The sequence below is a fragment of the Carcharodon carcharias genome, chromosome 11 (genome assembly GCF_017639515.1).
Source record: "Carcharodon carcharias isolate sCarCar2 chromosome 11, sCarCar2.pri, whole genome shotgun sequence".
NCBI classification, from domain to species: domain Eukaryota; kingdom Metazoa; phylum Chordata; class Chondrichthyes; order Lamniformes; family Lamnidae; genus Carcharodon; species Carcharodon carcharias.
Window position 1 is genome coordinate 23,325,025 of NC_054477.1, and position 20,024 is coordinate 23,345,048.

The 20,024-nt window shown below is 40.4% G+C and overlaps 1 protein-coding gene across 1 annotated transcript in view; it reads right to left on the minus strand.

Moving 5' to 3' along the window:
* Nucleotides 1–323: 323 nt before the first annotated feature.
* Nucleotides 324–20,024, minus strand: part of jade3 (jade family PHD finger 3) — a 56,368-nt gene continuing 36,667 nt past the window's right edge. Inside the window, exons 7-12 of the mRNA XM_041199590.1 lie at nucleotides 17,495–17,706; nucleotides 12,261–12,428; nucleotides 9,925–10,041; nucleotides 7,690–8,166; nucleotides 7,465–7,582; nucleotides 324–1,895 (exon numbers count right to left, since the gene is read on the minus strand). Of these exons, the coding sequence (XP_041055524.1) occupies nucleotides 967–1,895; nucleotides 7,465–7,582; nucleotides 7,690–8,166; nucleotides 9,925–10,041; nucleotides 12,261–12,428; nucleotides 17,495–17,706 (2,021 nt within the window). The 3' untranslated portion in view covers nucleotides 324–966. The remainder of the gene's footprint in view (nucleotides 1,896–7,464; nucleotides 7,583–7,689; nucleotides 8,167–9,924; nucleotides 10,042–12,260; nucleotides 12,429–17,494; nucleotides 17,707–20,024) is intronic.

The following is a 20,024-nucleotide window of genomic DNA, read 5'->3' on the forward strand; positions in this document are numbered from 1 at the left end:
AACTCAAGTGCTTCCTCTCTTTAGCAAAATGAATGAAGTTTTCACTTCCTCCCTCTCACCTTCTGATAATCCTCTTCTTCCCTGGCTTCCTGGACAAGGCAGCAGTTCACTGCAACTACCACGTTAGTCTAAAATAATCAAGCTATGAAAACCTAACCCTTTCTGGACATTTTAACTAGAACATGAGATGCTGCATTGCATTGAGAAGTTGAAATTTATAATTGGTTACAACTCGACAAGAAAAGCTGAGATCACTGCAAAGCTTATCAGAGCCCACTCGGTGTTTTTGGCGGGGGGGGGGGGGGGGGGGGGGGCACGTGGGCAAAAAAAAATCAGTGTATCTCATCAACAAAAGAGACTTACGATGTAGAACGTGTATGAGAAAAAGCAGATTGCGACTCAAAAAATCAAGAATCAGATTGGCCTAGATGACAAAGAAAAATATTTTATCCACCACAATAATTAAAAAAAAGTTGGCTGGCAATGCAGAACGTTTCATGGAATACATATACTTTCTACGCGATTTGCAATTGCAAAACACCAATCCAAGTGCTTTCAGTCTGAGAAAACTTCTACACTTTTTTTGGAGGCAATTAGTAGCTAAATCGTGGTTTTTTTTCTCACAAGATTATCAAAAACTTTCAGTACAGCTGGTTGTGTCTAAGAACATGCTGCAAATAATAAAACAATGCCAGTCATCAGGAAAAATAATTAAAAGGTTCCTTGATAGTTCAATTGTTAGAATACCCCAGTCCACCATAAGGCATTCAGTTTTAAAGTAAAACTTGCATCTTTAAAAACTTTGATAGAAACACACTTGTCATTCATCTCTATTCATGGGGCAGATCATTCTGGAGTGTAATCTACAGCAAGTTCAAATATTGCTGCCCACACAGAGCTATAAAAAATGGACTAATATTGGCTCAATTACATATAGCACAGTGTCCTTATTCATTCAAGTATTGATCACCTCTGTACTGAATTGATGTGACAAAGCATGTTTAACCTAGTTCTGCTGTCCTTGTTATGTTGCTGTGACCGAGAATCTCTCCCGTAGTCCTGGCCAGGGTTTTCTTCAGAGTTTCTTTTCCGTAGCCTGCTCCTCTCCTGTCTAACGTCAGCCTCAGTCTCCGAATCGCTCAATTCAACATCGGGACAGTAGCCATCATTATCCTGGTATGCAGTTGTCGCTTGGTGCTCAGAAAGCTGCTTACTCCACAGGCGATCTTTGGCCGACCCCCTTTTCAAAGGCTTTTCACAGTTTCGGAAGTCTTCTGAAGTCCTCACTAAACTGCCCAACCTGTCTTTGCAAGGCTGACCAAATTCACCCAGTTTTGATTTTCTGAAAGTGCCCTGGTTGGCAAAATGATTTGTAAGAGTTGTTACTTTATCATAGGAGGTTTGACTGGAACTGTCTCTCTGAATAATAATGCCTGACCTGCCTGTTAGGCCATTTGATTTGAGTAACCCTGGATTATTGTTGTCTCGCATCTTTCCAATGGCATCGGTCGATTGTCCACGTAGTGATATATGAAGCGCTGATGGTTTGCCAGATGCCTGCTCCACACGACATTCGGAGGACAGCAGTGAACTGCCTGCCTGAACATCCTGCCTATGGCGGCTACCAGTCAGCAACAGTCCATTGCTTCTTTCCTCGTGTTTAAGCCAGTGATTGGACTGTAACTTCTTTTCACTAGTTCTGGAGCCTTGTGGTGTTGCCAAATTGTTTTTACTGTATAAACTACCATCAACGTTGAGGGAAAGTGGGCCATTGACAGGAGTGGTAGCATTACTGTTGACGTTTCGTGAAGGTTTGGTAGCTGTTTTTAGCTTAATTGTGATTCTTGGAGGGTCATGGAACATCAATCCTTCCCGTGGTAATGACAAGGGCAGACCTTAAAATAAGGGGAAAAAATTGAGAAGCTAGTTTTGCAAACACATACCCGCTCCCACCCCCAAAATGTCAAAGTAATTATCTCTCAACAGTAGGGAGGGCTTAAACTAACTTGGCAGAGAGATGGGAAACTAGGGCATACCATTAGAGAGGAAAAACAAGGTGCACACAGAATTGGGAGAGATAGCACTAGAGTAAGAAATAATGTTATGAATACCTAGTTCATGGTTCATAGTAATATTTTAGACGTAATTTTTAGTTCTGGGAAGATTAAAGTTAACCGTAGAAACTGGGATAAATGCAACAAAAGCATGAAGATTAGCACACTTAAAAGATTGGGGCCATGTTTAAAGGTAAGATCATAAAACAGCAGGTGGGCTGGAGAATTGGAGATGAGGTCTCCACTGCTGGCAAAAAAAAATGCAGCCCAGAGAGTTATTTTGTTTTTAGAGTTAAAGCTACAATTAATTTAAAAGCGTTCAGTGAGCCCTGGAAGGCTGCATCGGCATGGAGATGGGTGGAGCTTAAGAAAGTTCTACAATTTCAATTTAGCTGTGTGTTTGCTGGGGAAGAGCAAGTTCTATAGTAAGGTTAAAGGTGCTGCTGTTAGCAGGATCCAGGCAGCAAAAGCATTGCTGTTAGCTGACTCTGTGTAGTTGGGGCTCAGGAGCCATTTTATAGCTCTGTGCAGTTAGGGCTCAGAAGTCCCGCACAGCTGAAAAGATGGCAGAAGGTCACTGGCTCCATGCTGAAAAGGGTTAGGGCTCAGAAACAGCCTTAGGAGCCATTTATAGTTTGGCATGGCTGGGGAGATTGGAGGTTAGTGAAATCCAGGGGCCATGCCAGCCCGGTGAAGCTAGCCAAAGAGCTGAAATTGCAGCAGTAATAGAGGCTGAAGTGCAGACCCAGGGGAACAGAGTTGTGGGAGTTGAGATTGCACACCTCCCAGGGTTTCAGTCGTTGAGACAATCAGAGTTGGAGTGGCTTTGAGGAAATTCAGAGGTTTGACCTTTGAAAGCAAAAAGTTTGGAGTCACTCGTGAAGGAGACAGAGTTTTAACAAGATTGTTTAACTCAGCATTCACTGATGTCTGGGTGTATTGCTGAAAATCTGCGGGATGTGCCTTGGTCATATTTGCTATTTATCCTGCAGTGTGGCGTTTCCGACCATGGTTTGCCTGTTAATTCACATGCATCTCACATTAACCCCAAATGTTAGGGTATAGGATAGACATTGTAAATTGTTTATTCTTTTTAACTTGTAGAGTTTATTTTTGCCCAAAACCTGTGGAACCTTGTCTTTAGCAAGTATCTTGAATCTCAAACTTGGTTTATTTTAAACAAAACATTATTGGTCTCTAACTGGGTCTTGCCAAAAACTTGGTCTGGTCTACAATCATAACATTAAGCATTAAGTGAGGTCCAAAGTAACAGGGAATCCAATAAGGTTTAAATTAGGTTTACCGTGTGTATATGTGAATGCGCAGAGTGTGGTAAATAAGATTGGTGAGGTCCAGGCACATATAGCTAAGTGGGAATATGGTGTTGTGGCAATAACAGAGACTTGGCTCAAAAAAAAGGGGCAGGTTGGGTACAAGATGTTCAGGAAAGATAGGAAAGGAAAAGAAGGAGGAGCAGTGGCCATATTGATTAAAGAGAATATTAAAATGGTGGAGGGGTCCTAGAGGGGTCAATGACAGATTCTTATTTGGATAGTGCAAGGCTGTCAACAAAGAGCCTACGGACCAGAATCCAGCCTGCCAAGAGTTTCCAACCAGGGTTCAAGATACATGCAAGTGGAAGTGACAGATTCCACAAGGAGCTGCTCCTCCAATCATAGGCTGTTTCTCTCCTGCATTCACTGCTGATAGGCTCACTAATAAGACAGAGAAATAGTCTGAGGGGAGGAGCAGCGAGCAGTGGGGAAGTGAGTTGCAGCACAGAGGATCAGAGCGGTAGCGGTGAGTTTGCAGGGGCGGGGCGGCGGCGAAGTGAGGAAGAGGCTATGAGGGAAAAGCTGCCTGCTAAGGTGGGGTGGGGGGAGAGGATGCAAGCAAGAGGCTGTCTGCCAGGGTGGGGGAGGGAAACTTGCAAGAACTTGATAGTGTCCTCTTATGATTTTTTTGTATAGACAGTGAATGGTGGCATAGTATTCAGCCATTTAAGAATCTCGCAGCCAAGCCTAGTCCTATCCTCTATCGTGCATTTTCCAGCAAGGGTTACTGAAAAATGACCAAGAGTAGAATGATTTCTTCTTTCACTTTACTAAGTCAGAAGTAATGAGGCCAATAATAGCAAGTTTGCTTCCAGCCCCGCTAAGGTCACCCAGTCAGCACTTGAATGTGGAAACTTCCTGGTCTACGCGAGTTGGCTCCACATATTGCAGTGCCTTTAGTTTTGAGCCTTCAATGAAGTTTTTTCTGTACTGTCTTGGGAATATGCACATTGTATGGAGTGATACATTACTTTCATGAAATGTGTGCTCTATTGCACAAAATATGACAGCATGTTAAGAGTCTAGGTAAAGGTTTACTGATGTTGGTTTGAAAGTAAAAACACTTAGTCAGGAAATTTAGACAGAGTGTAACAATAGGAACAAGCATCCAGATATCACCTCACATTTCAATATGGCTGAATAGCCTGATCAGTTTTTGCACACCTTTGAAAACCTGAATATATGGTGCAAAACCAGTGACTAATGCTTTGGTAAGGATGGAAGAGAAGCCACTGTTGTTAATAACAGAGAACTGTTTCAACATATTTATACGATGAAATTTAACACCATTTGGGTCCCTGTGACCATTTACTTATATTTTCTTCATTAACACCGAGATGTGTTATCTCAAAAGAGGCAGAGAGATTTAGGGAGCGAATTCCAGAGTCTCGGTATATACTTTGATAGGGGAGTTGATCTGATCTGCCCCCAGAAACAATCATGCTAGGCTGTGCACATAGAGGTAAATGAGAGGTGATTCAATTGTGTGATGGGCAATTGTTTTAGCACCATCAGATCATTGCGTTATCACCTAACGCCTTGGTCTAGTGGCTATAATGCTAGATATTGCACTGGTCAATGTCCAATACGGTGATGAGAAAGCAAGCAAATAAATTTGAAGCTTGTTCATAAAAATGCACAATTTTAATTTAATAGCAAGATAAATTTCTAATGCCTTATCTTTCCAAATTTTTCTCACTGGCCCAGTGAGTGAGAAAAAATTTGAAATGTAGCCTCTCAGTGAAAAGGCTGGACACCCCTGCATTAAAGCAAGAAACAGTAGAGGTACCATTATATTACTGGATGCATTCTATAGGCCTCCAACTAGAAGGACTGTCAGTTAACATAAAAGGGAATCCAAAAGTTTCTATAGGCAAATAAGTAGCGAAACGGTGATTAAAAAGGAGTGGGGCCATTTGGGGAACAAAATGATTATTTCCCCATGAAGGCAGAGGGCATGACTAAGGTGCTAAATGAGTACTTTGCATATACCTTTACCAAGTAAGCAGATGCTGTCAAAGTCATAACGAAAGGGGGAGGTAGTTGAGATACTGGATAGGCTAAAAATTGCTAAAGAGGCATCAGAAAGTCTGGCTGTACTTCAGGTCGATAAGTCACCAGGGCCGGATCAGATGTATCCGAGGATACTTGAGGGAAGTAAAAGGTTGCTAAAGGTGTTCAAAATCCTGAAAAATCTGGACGGGTTAGACAGGGAGAAATTGTTCCCTTTGGTGGAAGGGTTGAGAACCAGAGGACACCAACTTAAAAGGTGAATGGCAAAAGAACCAAAGGCAACATGAGGAAAAAAATTTTCATGCAAATGCTTAGGATCTGGAATGCGTTGTCAGGTTAATTTGTGGCAAATTGATTGCAGGGAGGGAAGGCTCCAGTCCACAATGACCAGCCCTGTGGAGGGAATCAGCCATGTAGCAGAACTGTCTTTGCCATAAAAGTACAGACTCGGATTCAGAACACCTGCACCACATCAATATTTTTCACATGCAGTCCTCAATCAAACACTTGCTGAAGGTATATGCAAGATTAAGTGGCTTCAGATTCTAGAACTGGCCTAAGTGTAGCCAACTATGTGGATGTATGGGAAAGCAACCAGAATATGCCAAAGTGCTGCAGGAGCTAGCGGAAAATTAAGAGACCCAGTACAAACAAGCTGATATCAAGCTTGCTGTACCTTTAATAGTATTTCTGACTCTGCAGGATGCACATTTCAGGAGTCAATGACACTACCAACAACTTGTATTTATATAGTGCCTTTAATGTAATAAAATGTCTCAATCCATTTTTACAGAAGCATTATAAAAGAAATTATGACATGATACACATAAGAAGTGATGACCTGAAGCTTAGGTCAAAGAGGTAGGTTTAAGGAGTGTCTTAGAGGAGAAAAATGAGGTACAGAGGTTGAGGCAGGGAATCCCAGAGCTTCAGGTCTAGGCAGCTGAAGGCACAACCTCCAATGGTGGAGAAGTTAAAATTGGGGATGTTCAAGAGACCAGAATTAGAGATAATAAGCACTGGATATGTCAAGAGAAGCAATGTACAGCAATTTTCTTCAAAACTGGAGAATTCAAATACGGAAAAAAAAAACTAGGAGAAGAAATGGAAAGTTAAAGTTGAATATAGTGAAGGTGGAAATTAGATTTATAGCTCGTGAAAGTTTGAGGATAATATCAGCACCTACAGCCAAATGAATAGGTGAAGAATTCAGGAAAGATGCAGAAAACAAAAATTCTTCAATCATACTAAAGAAATGTAAGGCAATGGTAGAGAAAATATATGTTAAGGTAATGAGAGGGGGAGAGAGAAAAATATATTTCAAATATCACTGCCTTAAATTCAATCTTGCAACAATTAAGGTATCTTGATAATCCTTAACCTAAAAGCTCTCTAAAATGTTTTTCAGTTGAAACAAAGAAAACTATAAAATCCTAATGAGAATAAACACCATTTGGCCATTCAGTAGTAATGCCTCAGTCTAGGCAGGGTCTTAATATTTCTCCTCCTCCCACTATCGTCTTTTTTTTTTTAAAAATCACTCATGGGATTATGGACATTGCTGACGAGGCTAACATTTATTGCCCATCCTTAATTATCCCCAAGAAGGTTCTGGGTGAGCACCTTCTTGAACTGGTGCTCTCCGTAAAGCATGGGCACACCCACAGTGTCGGAGTTAGGGAGTTCCAGGATTTTAAGCCAGTGACAATGAAGTGCTGTCCATATAATTCCAAGTCAGTATAGTATTAACTTGGAGGAAAGCTTGCAGGGGTTGTGTTCCCACCCATCTCCCAGCTTGAAGAATTTCCTTCCCCATTTCTTTTAAAAAAAAAAGGGTAACAACACAGTAAGATTTTATATCTCTACAATCCTCAATCCTTCTTAACAGTTAGTGATCTAAATCCCTTTTAAAAGCGATCAATTATCTTATCTCTAAGTGTTTCACATGTTCGTTATCCTCAAAATAAAATGTTTAAGGACTGCCCAGCCCATAATCTTATCCAATGCAACATCGTAATGCAAGGGCAACCAGGAACGCATGAGAAGTACTGGCTCATATTTACCTGCAGTAATTTGCTGATTCACCAGTTGAATATGCAAGTTGAAAAGTTGTTCTTGTACTTTACTCTGCGACAACTTCAGTTTCTCTCTTCTGCTCACCATGTAGCAAAGATTTCTCACCTAAAGGGAATGAACAGCAACTTCAGTTTTTAGTATTCCTTTCAAGTTATCTGTAATCCCAAATTACTGCTTTATTACAGATAAGAAACAAAAAAATAAATTCAAACCCTTTCCAAGTCTTGGCGTAGATGCATAAACATCTTCATTCTGGAATGGATCCGGTCCTCCTTCTGCAGACCCAAGCAATTTTCTTCACCTTCCTTTGGAGGCAACAGTGGTTTACTAAAATTGCTTTTTCGCTTCAGCTTCCAGTATTCAAAAATGTATTCTACCACCTGCTCGGAGAGATGCAGTTCACCAGCCACATCGGCAACTTTTACCAAAGTGTAGAATTCTTCCTCCAGCTCCTGAAGCTTCTGCGCACGCAAGCCCTTCTTCTCGGTTTCAGTCTGTTTCTGCTTTTGCTCACTGATTTTTGCATTTTGTTCGCAGTCACCTTCTTGGCTCTGCCTATTTTTGCTGTGCTTGAGACAGTAAGACTTGAACTTCACCTCATCACCATCGTCCAGGATTGTCTTCATCTCCAGACTATGCTCAAAAGCACAAGTTACATGAAAGGCTGTGATGCAACTCTTCACTGAGCACTGAGAATTAATGAGAAAACACAAATGATTTAAACAAAGCACTCCTGGAGCTTATGATAAACAGCAAGTTTGGAGCATAAAGTGGTTACACAGAGAAGACAGCCATTTTGGCCCACTTGTCAAAATGTTTAAGTGAAGCAATAGTCTTTATATAAAGACAGAGTCCAGGTATTTAACCCATTTACCTGCCGGAGCTTTGATTATTGTATGTGCACTAATTATTGGCACATTTGCTTATAATTTCACATTTCAATCCTATAGCACTTCTGCCTGTGACAATGCTCTCTGAGTTAGCATTACAATCACCTCACAATTGTAGAAAATTCATGAATTATGAAGGAAAATACAGGCAATGTTGCGAGACTGGAAGGAATCTTAGTGTTAAAAAGATTGAAACTATCTTTATAGTTCAGCGAGCATTTAAAGAGTCTGGTTAGAATCATGCTTCAATATGTTTTGACTTTATCACGGATCTTCAAATTGCAGAGTGTATAAACGAGACAAAGTCATACTACAAGAAACTGATCCTGCTTGTAGGGTCACTTTCAATGGAAATAGTTCTACAATATCAGTGCTTTATGAATGGGACAGGGCTGCCATGGTAGGGGTAAAATATTTTGTCTTCTCATATCTCTATTCCAAAATTCCCGTTTCCATGGCTTGAATTTTCAACCCAGCGGGCCGATACGATCAGCACTGCCTGGGTTGGGGGCGGAAGAAGGGCGAACACTGGAGTCAGCGCAGGTATGGGGGAGCACAGAATAAAAGCTCCCTGAAGGCAGAAAGCTGCCTCAGGGAGCTGAAGAATTTAAACACAAAATATAAAGGTTCTAAAAAATTGGGAAAAAATGCCCGTGCATCAGAAACAGTCACCTGAACATATGCAACATAAAAATTCTGTCCAAACATTTTTTGAAATTTAACAACAAAACCCTCGTCGCACCCTCGGATAAGGTTTCCTGAAAAATGCAAAGGCCAACTGGCCAATTTGCCTGCCTACCAACCATAAGGTTGGATGGGAAGCGAAAAATCCCAGTTAATTGCGCTGTTAATGGGCTTAATAGACCTCTTAATTGTCAGCAGGTGCACTTCCGAGTTTAGCACATGCCCGCCAACCAAAATATTGCGCAAGTTTGCAATGATATCAGGACGCTCGCCCGACGTCATCACGTGCTATTTTACGCTCGAACATATCGGATGCACGCTCACACGCCAAATGAAAAATTCTCCCCATATGTACCTTTGTTGGAGGACTTCTAACTCGTTGCGCCTCATCAAAAATTAAAGTCAATACCATAGAGCTAGTAAAAGGTAGATTACATGGTTGTAATAAAAATAATTCAAGTTTTTAATAATTTGTAAACAGAAAACTGAATTCCATTTGGAAACAGCAGCTGACAATAGTTCTGGTTCTCGGAATATTCATAAGCAGTTTCAGTGACTATAACCTTTATAAGTAGATTAGTATTTATTTGAATATATCTACCGGAAATCTATTTTCAACTAGCAATAGTTTTAGCTGCATAACGTTCAGATAAGATGATCAGCTCCCTGACCTAAATGCCTAGTTAATTTCTTCAAATTCAGCCAAAGACAACTGATTAAAGCAGTCAGAATCAATTCTGCAGCAGCTGGATTTATATATGCATATATATATATAACAAGGGCAGTTGTCAGAAGAGGGCCATCTAGATAGAATACAACCACATCCACCATTTACCCACCCCTTAACCACACAGTCTCCTGGGAGAGGCATACCTGAATGCAGGCACCAGTCTTCAATTTGCAAAGGCTGCAGACTAATGACCATCGGCTCGGTGGAATGTGAGACACTTTTGTAATTGGTTCCATTCTTTCAGGACAGGCAATACTGACCTATGGTCATAATAAAATAGATTAAAGCATTTCCCCAAATTGAAAAAAAATCAAAAAGTTGATCCCAATTTGGGAATTCTGTTTTGAATCAACTTATATGCAATGTTAGTATGTTAGCTTCTTTTAAAGTGGAACAGCTTAATTTTTCAAAAATAGTGTACCGACCAATTGTGTCAATTGTCAACAAGGAGTCCTCAATGGGATTAAAGAAACAAAGAATACCAGCGCAAGTAATTAGATTTTCTTAAGCAATATCCTCCTAAAAAGTCAAACAACCCACTTATTGAGTGCGGATCCACAACATAGAACTCATTTTCAGATAAGCAGCTGAGAAACATTTAAAAAATAAACAATTTTCCTTGCACATGATAGCAATATTTCTACTATGGAGATGGAAATCTAATATTTTATTTTATTCAAGGGAAACATACTATAGAAATGCTGCCACAATTCAAATATATTTATCATTCAAGACGAAGAACTTGTCTGCGTGATACTACACATTTTGTAAAAAGCAAAGATCATTCAGATATGCTCAAGTGCAAATTCATAAACATCAATAAATATTGGCTGGTCAGTGCACAGTTGTAAATTATAATTGGATTAATCTCATCCCACAAAATACAATTAAGTCCAATGATTATACTTCTCTGTCACAAATACCTCAAAGCAGTAGTGATTGTTCATTCTGCACCTCTCCACATATTAGCAAATTAGGGTGGCATTGGTTCATAAGCACAAAACCAAAATCTACAAAACACCTAAAAGGTCATCTCTTCCAACCTAAGGTGACTGCATTTAACAGAGGCATCAAACAAAATCTTCTCCCAAAATCAAAGAAGGATCAAGTGAAACAATAAGTGACTACTACTTCAATTTTATTAAATCAGTAGCAAAAGAAAGTCAGACTTGCATTTATATAGCACTTTTCATGACCACTGGACATCTCAAAGAACTTTACAGCTAAAGGAGTATTTTTTGAAAGTAGTCACTGTTGTGATGTAGGAAAAGTGGCAGTCAATTTGCACACAGCAAACTCCCACAAACAGTAATGTGTTAATGAACCGATTTTGTGATGTTGATTGAGGAATAAAATATTGGCCAGGACACCAGGGATAACTCCCCATTTCTTCAAAATAGTGTCATGAGGTCTTTTGCATCCACCCGAGCAGGCAGATGGGGCCTCAGTTCAGGTCATCTGAAAGACAGCACCTCTGACAGTGTAGCACTGGAATGTCAGCCTTGATTTTTGTGCTCAAGCCCTGTAGTGGGACTCAAACCAGGAACCTTGTGACTCATATAAGAATGCTACCGGCTTAACCATGGCTGACAAGTAAAAATTCAATGTACACACTCAGGAAGTGACAATTGAAGTAATCTACCTGACTATATACATGGGCCCAAAATGGGCACTCAGAATTTGTGCAACAGCAATTAAATCTTTATGCAGAATTAAATTGGAAATAATTACATTTCTCAAAATGTTATTCACTGGATTATGAATGAGCCCACCGCTGCATAGTTGATTTGTGACCCTTGCCAGGGACAGCAGTGCCAGGAAAATCAGCATGGAGGAGAGGTGGCACAGTGGGTGCGTACTTTTTCGTACTTTTCCTAATATTGAATCAACCCCCCAACAAGACAACCAAGGTGCAGCAGCGACAGCAACTTATTAAAATAAATTGTGTTGTTGAGATGGGACACCAACTCAGAATTAAAGATGAGAACACTATTTGTCTGCCATGTCTTGGACAAAGGATAAACTCCAGTCAGAAGGAGTAAGAAAATTATATCATGAAACAAGTCATATTACTTCGCTAGTTTTTAAAAAAATCATCTGGGATTTATTTTGCTTCTTGACCACACAAGCTCTGCTAACCCAATGTTTCTGGTTAACAATTTCCTAACTAGGAATACAGGTATAGTTCTTACAATAACATCCAAGAATGTCATTTCTTGTCTCAGGACAAGACTGATAGGATCGGATCCTGAAACAGTTGGCATCTTGAATAATTTTTTAATTTTAAAAAATATATTAAAAAGGTAATTATTTTCACGTCAAGCCAATATTTGAATGAAGAAGGATTTTAAATACTGCATGTAGAGCTTTTAACTTTACCAGAATTCAAATGTGCAAGTACACTAGGAGGAAAAAGAAGTGACAATAAGTTTGTAGACAGAGATTTCTGCTAAAATAATTCCATAAAGTCACTTTTTACCTCAGGTATCCACAAGGCACAGCTGACATGTGCCCATTTGGTCCCAGCGCGTGTAGCTTTCATTGCTCCGCCTTGCTTTGGGCACAGAAGACACTGAGGATAAATTCCAAGTACACAAGTGCGACACAACCAGCTACCTTCAGGCACTTTCAGAATCCCATAGCATGCCTGAGTGTAAAAGAAATTTGGCAGAAACATATTAGTCAACAAAATTCGACTAACAAATTAGCAATAATACTCATATTTATGACTTTCATGAGTTGGATCCCACATCAATAGTTGATGTGAAAGTTATAAAAAATCATTTGTATTTCTCAAATCTATAGCACCCCATAGTCAGTCCTCACCTTTCAAAAAAAAAGTGCAGACATGAATGTAGCAAGACAAAGCAGCCCGCTTGATCAATACCCCATTCCTTCAACATTCACTCCTTCTGCCCCGGCACACAGTGGCAGTGCTGCTGATCATTTACAAGATGCACTGCAGCAACTCACCAAGGCTCTTTTATAGCACCTTCTAAACCTGAGATCTTTACCACTTAGAAGGACAGGGCAGCAGTCCCTCCCAACTTCTCCGCTAAACCACACAGCATCCAGATTTGGAACTATATCACCATTCCCCTTCACTGTCACTGGGTCAAAATCCTGGAACACCCTCTCTCCCTAACCGCATGTTGGGTGTACCTACACCACATGGACTGCAGAGGATGAAGAAGGCACCTCACCACTCAAGGGCAATTAGGATTGGGTAATAAATGTTGGCCTTGCCAGTGAAGCTCATATCCCCTGAATGAATAAAAAAGACATCAGTGTAGGGCTCGTTCACTCAAGGCCAAGATGAGCAGATGCACTTGGCTTTCACCTATTTGGTACATGATCATTATATAACTCTGACCTACAATGGTTGTCATCTGGCAGCACCTCACTTTCAATAATTCTCATCCTTATCTTCAAATCACTCCATAGTCTCTGCCCGCCCTATTTCCATCGGCCTTATAGCCCTCTGCAATATCCATGCACCTTCAAATCTGGCCTCTTGTGCAACCACTATTTTAATCACTTCATCAGTGACAGACATGCTTTCAGCTGCTGAAGCACTAAGTTCTGGAATTTCCTCCTTAAACTTCGTTCTCTTTACTTCTCTCTCTCCATCTGTAAGGTGCTCTTTAAAGCCTACTCTTGTGATGAAGCTTATGGTCATCCGTCTCAATATCTTATTTGTGACTCAGTATCAAGTTTTGTTCGATAATGCGCCCATGAAGCACTTTGGGACAATTCACTACTTTAAAAAGGTGCTATATGTTTGCACATTGTTAATGGAATTCAAATGCCAGATTAGTCTGTAATTCAAACCTGTCTCTATAAAGTGAAGGGACACACACTAGCCCTGCAGCTTTGGGCTTCAATTCAACCGTTTGAAATAAAAGTTAAGTTTTACTATCAGTAATGGTGCAAAGATGGAAGTGATAGGAGCTCACATACATTGAAAGTTCACTAAAACTAACCATCATTTAAAAATACAGGTCCAATCCCCAGATCCCTACCGAACATTGTAAGTATTACCCAAACCCTTCACTTCAATTGATTCAAACATACCACATTAAATATAAATCCAACTCTTTGGGAATTTGAGACTGATAAAAAAAATGTAGGGGAAGCAACAGCCTGCTGCCCAACATTTCGTGGTCCCAAGGCTGCAACTGATAGCTGTACAAGGTATAGGTCTCCACCATCCTTTTGATGCTTAAGACAGGAATAGCAATACACAGCAGCTATCAAGAAAAAATGGTGAGCGTAGCTCTCCAGGTATTTTAAGTGATACTTTCTTGCCATCTCACTGTTATCAAGTTTGCCAGAGCTGGGAATTAGGACTTCATGTAGGTTGATTAACTCATTCAGCAAATGTACAGCACTATAATCCTATTTTAAAAATTGTTACTCATATCGACACTAATTAGAAAATGGTACGGGTAAACATTTTAAGGTCTCGGTAAACTCCTTTAAGATGTTAAACAAAAACAGAATTACCTGGAAAAACTCAGCAGGTCTGGCAGCATCGGCAGAGAAAGAGTTGACGTTTCAAGTCCTCATGACCCTTCGCCAGTTCTGTCGAAGGGTCATGAGGACTCGAAACATCAACTCTTTTCTTCTCCGCCAATGCTGCCAGACCTGCTGAGTTTTTCCGGGTAATTCTGTTTTTGTTTTGGATTTCCAGCATCCGCAGTTTTTTTGTTTTTATCCTTTAAGATGCTGTTAGGTGAAAGTTTACAGGGTCAGAAGTGAAAGTTATAGGATTCTTCAATAGTTTTGATCTCATTAGTATTGCACTGGCAATTCTATTGGTTCCACTCCTGTTCATTTCACTGAAGTAAAATTTAAATTTGTCGGCAAAGGAACTGTAAAGGTGACAATTTGATTTATTGAACACAATTACAGAATGCTAACATCTCCAGGCAAAGTCCAGACTCCCTCTGCTTGTTCACAGATTACAATGTTGAAAGAAACTATTATTAATCATAAATCCATTCAAGTGCAAGGAAGAGCTTTCTGAGCCACAAGCCTCCAGTTAGCTGAAATCCAGCTCAATTCTGTTTTTCTATTTTGAAATACTCAGCAATTAACATCTGACTCATTTTTCTATTCTCAGTTAACCAGAAAAAGCATATGGGTACACTAATACTATTATGCTACTAAGCTAGTAATCCAGAGATCTGTAACAATTCCAGGAACCATGGCAGTTTGAGAATTTGAATTCTATAGACAAAAAATCTGGATGAAGTCACCAGAAGGGATCAGACTGTCGTAAAAACCCAACCGGTTCAAATTAGGGAAGGAAATCTGCCATCCTTAACTGGTCTGCAAATGTGTGCCTCCAGTCCCACATCAATGTTATTGCTTCTTAAATTGCTCTTTGAAGTGAAGTTTTGAATAACACCACTTAGTTGTATCATGCTGCCCCAGGGTAATTAGGAATGGGCATTAAAAACTTCTGCATGCCTCTCCTTGAAAAGTTCGGCATATATTTTAGCAGTTTTAATGCTTTAGCCTGTCACTTTTTGGGTATGTGAATCCTCAAATTTCTCAGTTCCTGCAGCCTCAATTTAAAAATTTCACCATTAAGTTTCTATTGTCAGGCCTCATTGTTCCTTCAAGTTCCAGTTAAAATAATTTTCTATGTTATCAACTTCTGCAGTTTCCCTTTAAAAAATAATCTGCATATATATCAAAAGATCCTGGAAGAATATCTACCACGTGCAGGCATTCATTATAGAAGCCGTAGGACAGGAATGAAAAGTTTAGGATGGGAACATCTGCCGATTATAAATTAAATATTTGCATGGCTGTGCAAGCTAGAGGGCTAGCAGTTCTTCAACCAGCAATCACTTGCCAAATTTTTAACATGGCACTGTTGGACAGATTCTGACAGATCGAGAATCCATCCCAAATTTATGCCCCAGGAAAATGATCTGTCCACCCACACAACCTGGATTTTCAGGCAATTAAGCTACTATGCATTCAGCTATGATTTGGTTCCTTTCAGTTTTCTTTATTCACCCATTAAATATACATTTGTATTTTCCAGTTTGGAGAAAATGATAGTCCAGCCTTTCCATTTACAGAAACTATTGGGTACACTGGTACTAGTGTATTTTTTTGTTTCATTATGGTGCAAATGGTAGCCTTGGGTTTATGGTGTTGGACCAGCAACCTAGCAGTTAAATATGCAATTCCCATCAGATTTAAAATTGTGTTCAATAAAATATAATTTGTGGGCCAGATTGTTGTAAAGACCCAACTTGTTCATTAATGTCTTTCAGCGTCCAGCCCACAACTCAGTCAAATCCCACATTAATAGTTCCCCCTAATGTCATTAGGAAATCTGGCAAAGTACTATAAATAGATAGATCCTTGATTAAAGGGGGGAGGGGGGTAGTTGGTGGTGAAAGGTTATCGGGGTTGGCAGGTATGTGGGGTTGAGGTTACATTCAGATCAGCCATGATCTTATTGAATGGCAGACCAGGCTCAAGGGGCTGAATGGCCTACGTCTGTTCATATGTATTAAGAACTGGTCTTGCCAGTGATGCCCACATCCCAAGAATTAATTTTTAGAAAAACATATACACATTTACAAAATCAGAAATTGCTGGAAAAACTCAGCAGGCCCAGCAGCATCTGTGGAGAGAGAAACAGAGTTAACGTTTCGAGTCCGTATGATCCTTCTTCAGTGCTCTGAAGAGTCGTATGGACTCGAAACGTTAACTCTGTTTCTCTCTCCACAGATGCTGCTGGGCCTGCTGAGTTTTTCCAGCAATTTCTGACTGTGTTTCAGATTTCTAGCATCCGCAGTATTTTGCTTTTATCTACTTTTACAAATCCTTCCCCAGGATTCTGCAGTTAAAATACAAACTTTTAAATAATTGTGTATTATTTGACTTACTTAAACGGTCAGAGCTCCCCTGCCCAACACCGCACCACCCCATGCCTCTGCACCCACTCCACTGGTCATTTTGATATAAAACTGTGATGTTTTGTTTGTTCATTCTGGCATATAATCTCATCAACACCTGCTGACCACGTGATCAAGGTTACTTAGCTAACAGTGACCAAACAGAAAGCCATCAGTACCCACTACATTTGTATAGGTTAAAAGTTAAATATCTTAGATGGTTTTCACCGTAATGTATAAATGTACTACAATAACCCAACCAAGTTGTGTTTAGAATGAAGGCCTCCATTTTGCAATAAGGATTAGATGACGGATTGCCACTCTGCTCCTATTTACTTATCTTGCACCAGAGCTCATTTCTTGCCTGGGCTTCCAAACCAGGCCCCCTCAGAAATGTGGAGTGTAGAATCTTCCTTTGTAGTGCAGAAGCATCAGGGGAAGCCAAACCGTCGAGATGTCGGGATGTGGTCAGAGGGGGTCAGGGGGTCCAGTGGGGAGTTAGGAGTGGGGGGGTGATCAGTGGTATAGTTCATCCAGGATTTAGAACTGGTTTTAAATCCTTCTAACTTTTCCTGGATAACTATTCTAGTGAGTCGGAACCAACCAAAGTCTCCGACTTTAACTCAAAGAGTTTTGGAGGGTTCCAGACACAGAGGAAATGCCCTTCTGAGGTTGAAGCTTCCCGGGCAATTCCCATGGGGTCCTTGCATTGGGATTGATTGGAGGCCCCCAGAGAATCTTCTGGGGTACGACCATCCATTTTTGAATAGGTATTATTTTAACTTACTTGATGGACACAGATATTACACCGATCACAGAAGACCATCTCATTGCCCTCTTCACTATCAGGGGAGCGACATACGTCACAGATAACATCTTCATCATACTCAATTCCAAGCCCTTCCTCAGTTTCTATGGCATGGTTCATGTTTTCATAGCAGTGACGCTCCAGTGCTTCTATAATTTTCTCCATAGTGCATTCATGAATCAAACCACATCCTAATGGAGACAATTTTAAGAAAAAAACTTGCTTTTAATATTATCAAATGAATCTTCATGATTACCGATCATCAAGCAACGGGAAACCAATTTAAGACATTGCTCCTCTTAAGGATTTAATAAGCTCTGAAGTCCTCCAATTCTATATTGGATGCACAGATAAAACAACTTTTGTAGTGTGCCTTTAAGGTCGCAAAACAACCCAAGGCGTTTTGCAGGAGCATTATAAAACAAAATACAGCACCGAATTATGAGGTCAGATGACCAAACGCTTGGTCAAAGAGGTAGGTTTTAAGGAGGGTCTTAAAGGGAGAAGAGTGAGTCAGCGAGGTGAAGAGGTGTAGGGAGGGTATTCCAGAGGTTAAGAAATAGGGAACTTTGATGCAATTAAAATCAGGATTGTACAAGACGACAGAATTCTCAGGAGATTGTGGAGCTGGAGAAGATTAGACTTAGAGAAGAACAAGGCCATGGAGGGATTTTAAAACAAGAGTGAGAATTTTAAAATCAAACCATTGCTTGGCAGGGAGCCAACATAGGTCAGCGAGCTCAAGGGTTATAGGGAAACTGGGAAAGGGACTGGGGTGCAAGCTAAGGCATGGACAGCAGGCCACTGGATATCCTCAAGTTTACAGAGGATGGAATGTGGGAATCTAGCCAGGAATGTGTTGGAATAGTTGAGTCTAGATATAATGAAGGCATGAATGAAGGTTTTAGCAGATGAGCCGTGACAGGGGCGAAGTCAGGTGATGTTATGGAGATGGAAATAGGCAGGTTTAGTGACAGTACAAATCAGTTTGGTGAGACCAATGCTTCGATATTGCAAAAATTATTAATCACCTGATGCACCATTTTGCAGCAGCCCACAAGTCACTAAAGTCTTTCTGCACAAGCAGATAAATTAAATTACATTGATTATTTTGGGGGGGGGGAAATTACAGCTTATTGGTTCCCTGACCCAAGTTAAAGACTGCAACTCATGGAGAAAAAATATTTTCTTAAATTTCTCCATCTAATGTTATTCTCTAACTTTCCTATTATACATAAGAAAACCAAGCCCAAATCTTAAAATGAAAAAGGAATGTCACATTTGTCTGTAGAAGATTAGCGCTGAAAGGGAAAAAAATAGAACAGCGCTACTTAATCCATCATTTATGTCCTCCATTACCATGAACAGCAGGCATATAAGATGACACCAAATAAAAATTTAGTATTTACCATCCCATATAGAAAATGAGATGCAAGACATTTCCTCTGTTTTAAATCTACCATACCCTACAACCTCGCAATTCGGAACAAATAAGTGCTTTGAATTCTCAAACATTTTGGGCAGAACTTGACCCCCCCCCACCCCGCTCCCCTTGATGAAACCATGCTGACTTTGCCCTATTTTACCATGCACTTCCAAGTATTCTGAAATCTCATCCTTAATAATGGACTCTAAAATCTTACCAACAACCGAGGTCAGGCTAATCGGCCTGTAATTTCCCGTCTTTTGCCTCACTCCCTTCTTAAACAGTGGGGTTACATTAGCGATTTTCCAGTCCTCTGGGACCCTCCCTGACTCCAGTGATTCCTGAAAGATCACCACTAACACCTCCACTATCTCTTCAGCTATCTCCTTCAGAACTCTGGGGTGTAATCCATCCGGTCCAGGTGATTTATCCACCTTCAGACCTTTCAGTTTTCCTAGCACCTTCTCCTTGGTAATGGCCACCATACTAACCTCTGCCCTCCGACTCTCTTAAATTTTGGGGATGTTACTTGTGACTTCCTCCGTGAAGACTGACACAAAGTACCTATTCAGTTCCTCCACCATTTCTTTGTTCCCCATTATTACTTCTCCAGCGTCATTTTCCAGCGGCCCAATGTCCACTTTTGCCTCTCTCTTACCCTTTATATATCTAAAAAAAACTCTTGCAATCTTCTTTTATGTTACTGGTTAGTTTACACTCTCATTTAATCTTCTCCCTCCTTATTTCTTTTTTAGTTGTCCTCTGTTGGTCTTTGTAGGCTTCCCAATCCCCTGGCTTCCCACTGCTCTTCGCCGCATTGTATGCTTTCTCTTTAGCTTTTACGCTGTCCCTGGCTTCCCTTGTCAGCCATGATTGCCTCGTCCTCCCTTTAGTATGCTTCTTCTTCCTAGGGATGAATTTTTGCTGTGTCTCCCAAATTACTCCCAGAAACTCCTGCCATTGCTGTTCCAATGTCTTTCCTGCTAGGCTCATCTCCCAGTCAATTCTGGCCAGCTCCTCCCTCATGCCTCTGTAGTTGCCTTTATTCAACTGTAATAACGTTACATCTGATTCCAGCTTTTT